Source organism: Ovis canadensis, chromosome 4, assembly GCF_042477335.2.
Source record: "Ovis canadensis isolate MfBH-ARS-UI-01 breed Bighorn chromosome 4, ARS-UI_OviCan_v2, whole genome shotgun sequence".
NCBI classification, from domain to species: domain Eukaryota; kingdom Metazoa; phylum Chordata; class Mammalia; order Artiodactyla; family Bovidae; genus Ovis; species Ovis canadensis.
Genome location: NC_091248.1, coordinates 44,106,599 through 44,116,614, shown reverse-complemented (window position 1 = coordinate 44,116,614; position 10,016 = coordinate 44,106,599). Strand labels below are relative to the sequence as shown.

At 49.2% G+C, this 10,016-nt stretch overlaps 1 protein-coding gene across 1 annotated transcript; it reads left to right on the top strand.

The window, feature by feature from the left end:
* Positions 1–290: 290 nt before the first annotated feature.
* Positions 291–2,794, top strand: SP8 (Sp8 transcription factor). Its single transcript, XM_069588802.1, has 2 exons — positions 291–311; positions 1,301–2,794. Exons 1-2 carry the CDS (start codon positions 291–293, stop codon positions 2,792–2,794), a joined length of 1,515 nt encoding a protein of 504 aa, XP_069444903.1.
* Positions 2,795–10,016: the final 7,222 nt, after the last annotated feature.

The window sequence follows — 10,016 nt, the reverse complement described above, 5'->3', positions numbered from 1 at the left end:
TTTGTAACACACACGCAGTCACGCGCGCCCCTCCCGCTACCGCTTCCCGCAGCACCCCCACGGCGGCCGGCGGCGGCGCCGATGACCTCACGGCGCGCGCGCCGCGCGGCCCGGCGAGGCCGCAGATTGGCTGGCCGCGCCTCCGCGGCACTTCAAAGCCGGAGAGGGAGCTACAATTGTGGTGGAATGGGCGGAACTGATCATTGTATTGCACACCTCTAAAAAAAACACTGCCTCTGATTTATCAATATAAAAAAGATCCTCTGAGAGGAGGAGGGCACTTTTGTGTGATGGCAACTTCACTTCTAGGGGTGAGTCTCAGGATTTTCTCTTGCTGGTTTAATTAGTTTTCTTTTATTGCCGATCGGAGGGGGTTAAAGTCGCCCCGGCCAGGCCACGGGCTATCAGTCTCTATTGAGAGCTTTTTTCCTCCCCCCTTTAAATACAAGTGAGTTTAGAGAAAAGAAAGAGGGGGAGGGGGGCAGAGTCACTTTTTTTCAGCGCAGGAAAAGGTTCGGAGGGCATTTAGACAAGCCACCTCGCAGCGCCTGGCCGCTCCCCGCCCCGGAGACGTGCGTCCAGCCTATTTTACGTGAGACGATTTCGGGGGTAAAGAGAGCAAGTTTTTTCTCCTGGGCAAACTGCAGATTTTCCCCTCTTCCCCTTAAAAAATTCCTCAGCCCGCCTTGTCTTGCAGGTACGTTGAACCCGTCTCTCTCTCGCTCTCATTTTCTTTTTAGTATTGTAGACTTTTTTTTTTTTTTAAAGAAAATCAGGAAGAGCGATCGAGCCCTATAGTTTGACGTCTTTTGGCCTGGGAGAAACAACCCAGGATGGGTTTCTGGGAACTGCAACAGGATTTTCAAAGCTCTTCTGTGGATTTTCAGGAGTAGCTCTTAAAACCAATCCAATGGTTTTTCCCCAGGCTTCTCCGCAAAGGAATCTTCCTCCCCAATCTGGACTTTTTGCTTGCTTGTTTCGAAGTGCCTGGGGCCTTGTGTGCAAAAGAGTGTTGTTTTAGGTGAGAATACTTGTCAAACTCTTCTTTAGCGTGGCGCTTTACTCCCGAATCAGACGCCGGCAGCCAAACTTGTCCCCTCCCGTAGAGTAGGAAGCAGCCGGGCGCCGGGGCTGTTGGGGGAGCCAGGTGAGTTGGTGGCGCCGCGCCGCAGCGAGAAATGGGGTGCACTGGGGGCGTTTTGGAGGCTACTGGAGGACTGATGCACATTTCCTTCCTCCCTCCCCCACCGGACCTTTGCCCACCTCCCCTCCCCCACCCCTTCTCCTCTCCTTCTCTCAGGAAGAACCGAGGTTGGGATCAACTCCTTTGGCCATGCTTGCTGCTACCTGTAATAAGATCGGCAGCCCCAGCCCGTCTCCCTCCTCCCTCTCGGACAGCTCATCTTCCTTCGGCAAAGGCTTCCACCCCTGGAAACGGTCCTCGTCCTCGTCCTCAGGCAGCTGCAACGTAGTGGGCTCCAGTCTCTCAAGCTTCGGCGTGTCGGGGCCCTCCAGAAACGGCGGCTCATCCTCGGCCGCGGCGGCGGCGGCGGCGGCGGCTGCGGCGGCGGCGGCTCTGGTGTCCGACTCTTTCAGCTGTGGCGGCTCACCCGGCTCTAGCGCCTTCTCCCTAACCTCCAGCAGCGCCGCCGCCGCCGCCGCCGCCGCGGCCGCCGCCGCCTCGAGCTCTCCCTTCGCAAACGACTACTCGGTGTTCCAGGCCCCTGGCGTGTCGGGGGGCAGCGGCGGCGGGGGTGGCGGCGGCGGCTCCTCGGCACACTCGCAGGACGGCTCCCACCAGCCCGTGTTCATCTCCAAGGTGCACACCTCTGTGGACGGGCTGCAGGGCATCTACCCGCGCGTGGGCATGGCGCACCCTTACGAGTCGTGGTTCAAGCCCTCGCATCCCGGCCTGGGCGCCGCCGGCGAAGTGGGGTCGGCCGGCGCCTCCAGCTGGTGGGACGTGGGCGCGGGCTGGATCGACGTGCAGAACCCGAACGGCGCGGCGGCGCTGCCCGGCTCCCTGCACCCTGCCGCCGGGGGGCTCCAAACCTCGCTGCACTCGCCGCTCGGAGGCTACAACTCGGATTACTCAGGCCTGAGCCACTCAGCCTTCAGCAGCGGCGCCTCTTCGCACCTGCTCAGCCCCGCGGGGCAACACCTCATGGACGGCTTCAAGCCGGTGCTGCCCGGCTCCTACCCGGACTCGGCCCCGTCGCCGCTGGCCGGCGCTGGGGGCTCCATGCTGAGCGCGGGGCCGTCGGCGCCTCTGGGGGGCTCCCCGCGCTCTTCAGCCCGCCGCTACTCTGGCCGCGCCACCTGCGACTGCCCCAACTGCCAAGAGGCGGAGCGGCTGGGCCCGGCCGGGGCGAGCCTGCGGCGCAAGGGCCTGCACAGCTGCCATATCCCGGGTTGCGGCAAGGTATACGGCAAGACGTCGCACCTCAAAGCGCACCTGCGCTGGCACACGGGCGAGCGGCCCTTCGTGTGCAACTGGCTCTTCTGCGGCAAGCGCTTCACGCGCTCCGATGAGCTTCAGCGGCACCTTCGGACCCACACCGGCGAGAAGCGCTTCGCCTGCCCGGTGTGCAACAAGCGCTTCATGCGCAGCGACCACCTCAGCAAGCACGTGAAGACGCACAGCGGCGGCGGCGGCGGCTCGGCAGGGTCCGGAAGCGGCGGCAAGAAGGGCAGCGACACCGACAGCGAGCACAGCGCCGCAGGCAGCCCGCCTTGCCACTCCCCGGAGCTGCTGCCGCCCCCCGAGCCCGGTCACCGAAACGGCCTGGAGTGACGTGCACCCCGCCCCAGCCCCTCTCCCCTTCCTCCTCCCACCTTGGTCCGTTTGGGCTTTGTGGGTCCTGGCTTTGGCTTCAGTCTCTCTCCACCCTGCTCACTATCTCTGTCTCTGCCCTTCTCTCTCTTAACTCTCTCTGTGACAACTTTGTAAAGGGAATGTGGACATGTAAGTAACACGCGTTGCTCTCCTGGGCCCTAGCTGTCTGTCTACCGGATAACACCGTTGGGGCCCAGAACAGCCCCAGCCGGCCCCTCGCCAGGCCTTTAATTCTGGTCCTCTCCTTGTTCTCCCGTCAGCATCCCCAGTTGGGACGGGCACATCTTTTAGAGGGAAGTGGCCGCTGGAGGTAAGGGTCGACCGATCCAGTGCCTGCACGCGCGGTTAACAACTAGGCTGAGCAAGTTTGAGCGCCACCCAGGGCCTCCGGGGCAGGCCAGCCGCCGACTGGCTAGGTACCATTACCAGAACCGCGTTTTCGGGCGTCTGAGTTGCAGAGCGCCCTGCCTTGCAGCCGGGCGTCGCGGCCTGCCCTTCGCAGAGCTGTCGGGTGCCCATCTCGGGGCACGGAGACCCGGAGTTTGCCTAGTTCAGCTCTCCAACGCCAGCCCTGACTCTTTCCCTTTGTTCCCTTGGGTGGTACCGATGCAAGTTTTAGCTAAGGGCAGTCTTGGTGAATCGATGCAACAGCCTTCTTTAATCTTTATAACTTTTTTAAACGGAAAATCTAAAGAAAACAACAGCATCCTTCTATTTGGTTTCCCTTGTAGGTAGTTTTTCCTCTATCAGTAAGCAAGTCTTTCTCTCAAAATTGTGCTAATATTGATCCCAAAGTTATTTTGATCGCATTAACTTATGGGGTTGGGGGTGGGGGTGAGGGTAGGTGTCTTTTTCTTATGCAAAAATACCCCTTTCCGGTGAGACCAGATTAACTATATCCGTGTTTGTCCTTTGCTACCTCGTTTTCACCACTCCCGAGCATAATCTCTTTTTTTCCCCTAGTCCAGCAGTCAATTTGTATAGAACCCATTTCTGTAAATTCTTGCAATTCGTTGAAGATTCTTAGGGTTTAACTTTTTTGTGTGTGATTTAAACTTATAAACAAGTAAAGAAGCTATTGTTTATTTCGGACCAGGCTGTAGTTTAAATGCCAAAAGGGAAAAACAGAAAAAAAATTGTAAGATATATCTGAACCTAATGGTTTGTACAACTGGAGAATCGTTCTAGATTAGATATCAATTAACTATAACTCCACCAGTGTATGGGTGCGAGGTGCAGTTGTCCAGGAGACGATTTTGTATAGTATTTTTCTTGTACATTACTTCCAGTAAATATTTGAAAATATATTGAAGTAAACTTGATTTTTTTTTTTTGACACGAAAATATTAAGAGTTATTCTTGCAGTTCTGATGAGCTGCAGATTTTTTGAACTCACTTCTGGAGGTGCAGAGCCACAAACGCACTTTCAGGGCCTAGTTTTGCTCGAATATGAATTTAGATAGGTATCAAACTGTAACTAAGACAATATTTGATAAATGTGGGATGACACTTAATTTAATGAAGCATGTACTTACTTGCATTTGCTGGCAGTTCAGGCATAGTTAAAGTGAGAGTTCTCTTATATTTCATAATAACTGGGTCTGCCAAAAACCCATGTGTTAAATAAAATGTCCAAGTGAATCTCAACTAACTTTGGCCTTTGTGTATTTCCTGAAGGTAATATTAACTGTTAATAATAAACACTCCTGACACTACATTTAAATGTTTGCAGCTTCTGCAAACTAATTGATCATTGTAATGTTGAAATAATTTGGATATTTCACATTGAAATGAAAAGCCTTTCTCTGGAACATTTTAGACTTGCATTTTAAATGCATGAAATGTAATTGATTTATTTGTAATATTTTAAATGGTATTAATAAACTCAGATAAAGACTAGGTCAGTTAATTTGTATTTTTTTTCCTTTTTAAACTATGGACATTTGCATTTTATCTTCAGTTAAATGTCTAATTTAAACAAAACATAGCCCTGTTTTGAGGTAATATTTAAATAATTGTTTTTAAGCTATTACTTAGATGGAATGGTATATTTGGGGAAGCTGTGTTTTCTCTGTTTACCAAGATAAAGACTGTAGTGTCTAAGAAATGTAATTATTTACCAGTAGATTTTAGCTCCAAGCATCAGGATTTACTGAGCTCTTAAAATTTATACAAAGTCACAAAACAATTGAAAGAAATTTCTTCGTTCTGCTTTCTTCTCATTCTCCAGAAGGAGTCAGGTTGTTGGCCATTGGTTGCATTTGGTATTTAAAAGGCCAAGCCTTACACTAGAAGATCAGTACATCTAAAATAAAAACATGGGTTTGGGAATAACTTTTTGTTGTTAGGGGGTGGAGGAGGTCAAGCTAACAAAAGCTTGTTTTTGGCATTCCATGTCTTAGCTAAAGATTATGTAGTGGTAAATATCAGTAGTAGATTCCTGTTGAAATGAGTTATCCGTTCTTTTAAAGTCTCTAAACAGACACCAAAGAAAAGGAAGGTTAAACCTTAATCTATCTACTAGGCTATTGTTCATAGGTGTCAATGATGCCAATAAAAAAAATACTGTCTTGTTATGTCTAAGTGCATTTAAGCAATGGGTGTTCCTTGAGCCATACTTTGAAACATAAAATACTTTAAATGTTGATTGCTGTTATATCAAAGTATTTCACTATTAGATTAATATTATTTTGAAACAAACTGAATAAAAAGTTAGTGTGTTCAGATTCTTTTAAGTTTAGCTTCTTTCTTTCCGTTTGCATTTCCCCACCCTAAATTCAGTCTTGGTGTGCATCTTGAACTGACAAATTTTCAATGAAATTTATATAAAGTCATTATTAGCCATAGAAACAAGTGAAAATACGGAGTGTTATAAATACTGTAAATTCATAGGAAAAAGACAGGGATAAAGTATTTTAGAATAATGTAGTTTGTGCCCAGGTAACAGCATGCCTTAATCCTGTTGCTTGTGCTGATGTTTGAGAACTCCAACCCCTATGGCTTTAGGCAAGCAAGTAAACTCTAATTCTTTGGTATACTACAGCTCTACATAATGGTTTTAAAAAGTAAAATGGTCTCTTTCTGTCACTTTCTTCCTAGGAATAACACGCAGAACACAATTTAAGTGTTGTTTCTTTTTTATTGAAAGTTGCAGTGCTGAGGGATTCAGAGAAAACGGTTCTGAAGGAGTTAAATGTAGTGGCAGGTAAGAAAAAAGCTGCTTGGTACCTTCATTATATCAGTTGCATTTTACCCAGGATCACATTTGATTTACAAAGTGGTTGATGATAAGGATAGATATTGTCTGGAAGAAGATTCTGGGGTGCATAAACGGGGACAGATTTTTCTGCAGTATGGATGGATGTTCAGATTTTCACTTTCTTCCTTTGGCTTCTCCCCATTTTAGCTTTGGTTTATTTTGTATTGTTGGCTATAGCCAACAAATTCATTTCTGCAGGGTGGCCAGGGTTTCCTTTTGGGGGTGCACATCTTTTTGGAGGATAGAGGATGAAGTATAAAACTCTGGTTTCTCCCCGTTTGATCTGTGCAAACGCACCCCATAACAGTGCCTGCAGGCTCACTCAAATGAAGCCAAAGGCTTGGTCTCACTTATAACCAAGGGACAAGCTTTCAGTCTTGCAGATCAAGGTAGAGTTAAACTAGTTGTTGACCCACAGACAGGCCAGCATATATCAGTCCACCCTCAGGAGACTAGAATAGGGCTGCAGCTGAGTCCAGCTTTTCTGTTAACCTGCTTCATTTCATCCCCAAACTTGAGTGTTTCTTCCTTACCCTGCTTTCTCCTGTTCAGGTTCAATTTCTTTTTGGATGATGTCTTTTGCTTAGGACCATGACTATGATTTGTTGAGACAGACTATCAGCAAAGAATTTGTTTAAGCTGAAACAATTTAAGCAAATATGATGAGGTACTCTTCTTTATCAACTGATACTAGAAAAAGTTCCTGGATGGGTTTGTCCTCCTTCCACTCTCATCTTACCCCAATCTTGGTATACCTTCTCAATTGGGGACAGAATGCTGAAATTAAAAATTAAAGACAAGCATATGATGAGACTGGACTCCTGAGCGGACAAATCGATAATCCTGCCATCTACATTTTCATTTCCCCATGGATCTTTTGTTGAAATTATCGAGTGGAATGTTACAGAGGGCCTGTGGAGGAATTTTTTTAAATAAATGTTTTATTTTAGAGGATTAGCTTAAAGGTCAGTTGATCTTTTAGGCTGGTAAATTAAGGCAGGAACTTTGGGGGTAGGGGGAGTGTAGATTTAATTGTTCTCTGGTTGCCTAAACTGGTAGAGAAATTCTACATTTTGCTCAATTTTTCAAACAGCCTCAAAGAGGGGTTAATTTGACGTAGATATTTTGAATAAACTGGGGTTTAAAATTTACTGCTGACTTTTACTGCTTCTGTCCAAACAGGTATTATTATTTCTCCCTACACCCTTAAGAAAAACTCAGGTATGATCAAGCCCCTCTGTCTTTTAAAAATATGATTTCTATGTTGTCGCGCCCCCCCCCCCCTTTTTCTTTAAAAAGTAGACAAGCAGATTAATTCTATCACTGTCTTGAAAGAAAATCGTGTTAAGTAAAGAATCAGTGGGAGTGAAGTGTACTCATTTTTAACTTTGGATTGTCGTTCTGGGTGGTATCTTTTGAAGGCTTTGCTCGATATACAGTTGTTGCTGTTGTTTAAAAATTAAGATTCAGAATTTGCTTTCGCCCTATTCCCTGCTTCCGGATTAAAGGAAAGCCGATAATTCCTTGCTCCAGCCGCTAAGGTTTAAGGGGATGCGCGTCAGTGGCGATCTCTTTAGGTTCGCCGCATTCCCTGTACGCTGAAGTGTTGATTTGCTTGGCGGGGGGAGGGGGTTTAGGGGTGGTATCTATTTTCTTTGGTCCCTGGGCGCGTGTTAATTTAATTTAATTTCCTGCGGAGTCTCCTGGCGGTGAGGAAGCAGCCTTATACATTTTGCTTCGATTCCTAACGACAGTCGGGGCTTCTAGAGCTTCAGAGACAGCGAAAGGAGCTGGAGGATGACTGAGAACTGGGAATGAAGCGTTCGCTCAAAACTGCTGCTTTTCACTGTTCTTTCCTGTCCATTTGGGGAATTTCTTCTAAGCCCACTCCCTAACTTTACTTCTCAGACAAGCCATTTCTGGCCGCGCGGGAGGGCAGGTGGAGACGCCCGCTGCTTCTCTTGCGGGGCTCGAGGCTGAGTTTGGGCTGCCCAAAGTTGCCCTTATTCTGTTTCAGTGAATTCAAAGCGATGTGTTGAGCCCAAGTTTTCCAGCCTCTCTCAACGCTACTTCCTCTTTGCTTTCCCTTCTCGACTTGCCAGCTGCTCTCAAAAAGCCTCTCCGACTCCCCGGAAGCGTATGAGCGGACGAGCTGCGTTGTCCACCCAAGAGCTGCAGCGAAGGGTAGGGCGGCAGTCGAGTCTATCCCGGACCACCGTACCCGCCCGCATTCCCCCTTGTGCTGCCAGCCGAGCCGCCGCGCGCGGCGCCCGCGCACACAAAGGCACCGCGGCCGCCTCCTCCCGCTGCACGGACAGCGAGCGCCACCCTGTGCCCCGTGCGCGTTCTGCAGCGCGCCAGCCGCTGCCGACACCGGCCCAACCAGCCCGCACTTCCCAGAGCCTGTCTGGCCCCGCGCGAACCCACCGCGGGAATCGCCGGGTGAACTTCTCCCGCGCTCATTTCCAGGCTCAAAAGACAAGCCGGCGGCCTGGGATGGGCGGATTCCCTCCTTTTGCTCGCCAAATCACCAGCATCCGCCCACTGCCCTTGGCCATACGAGCGCCGGCACCCTCGGGCCTCTATCCCACCCTATCCCGGGATGGCAGGCCAAGTGCCGCGTCCTGCCGGTACTACCCGGGCCTCCCGCGGCGTGGCGGGCCAAGGTCCTTCTTCCTGAACCTGTTGGATTTCTTTCGGTATAGCATCGACTGTGCTCTTTTCCTGGCTAAATTACTCTGTTCACTCTCACTTGTCTCTTACCCGTTTCTGGTTCTGTAGCAGTTCAACAAACTGCAGCGGTCTTCTGTCGGCAGTAAGTTTTATTCTTGTCATTTTATTAAGGGTTTGTCGGACTCAAATGAAGGAATTTGTGCACATTTTCTCACACTATTGGCATAAGGGAAGCAAAATCAGGACCGATTGACTGATTTTTTATTTCAGTAATCACAAATGACGATCTAGAGGAGAATCTTATCGACAGGTATATATAGATATATAATCACTGTACCTGTTGAGCTGACTCAACTTGTCTTTGCTGCGTTGTACCTAAAACCCAACAACCTCTTTTGGGCTTCTTCCTCTCCCTTCTTGCTGGTCCACGCTTCTGGCAGCTGAATATTTGAGGAGTGCCAGCAATATTCTCCGGGCCCCATATTTTGGTGACATCTGAAAGGAGGAACGGGTCAGTCCTTCAGAAAAAGTACCATACTTACTTTAAAGATCATCTTTACTTGGAGAATGTACCTGCTGCTCCCTGGGGTGGACTGAGAAACAGAGGCCCCTCTCAGCAGGTTTGGATCTGAGTTCCACTTTGTGCTCTCTAGATATGCCAGGGATTAAATTTGGAGTTTGTTTTTGGTTATACATGGAGCCTCTATAGGCTTTTAAAGTGCCCTGTGATGTGCCGCAATCTGAGCGTCGTCTTCAATATTCAAGAGTTCGCAGAGCTGCACACCTGCGTGTGCTATGGCTCCAAGCATGTCCAGCTTGTGGTTAAATCCACGGCACCACTGACCCGCAATCCCAGTAGCAGGCAAGGGAGGGGAACGGCTTAACTGGTCTGCAGTTTGGGCCTCTCTCGAAAAGCCCCTGAAGCCTCGGGTAGAAGCAGTCTGGCCTCCTAGAATTCAAGGGTGTATTTGACACATCCACCTCCGGAGTCCTTCCCTCAAACCAGCCGGTGTGGAGGCCCCCACCTCCACCCCTCTCTCCAGGGTCCGGAAAGCCGGAAAGTGCTGGAATGTAGCGTTCTCTCACCCTATTGTGCCTAGGTGTTGCAAACCACTGGAGGACAGAGCTTCCGGCTTTGATCTCATGTCTCGGTCATTCTTTACCACCGAGGGGTGAGTTTAAATTAAATTTCTTTCTCTGCTGATAAGTTCTAATGGGCCTCAGAAGGTGAATAATTATGCAGTAACA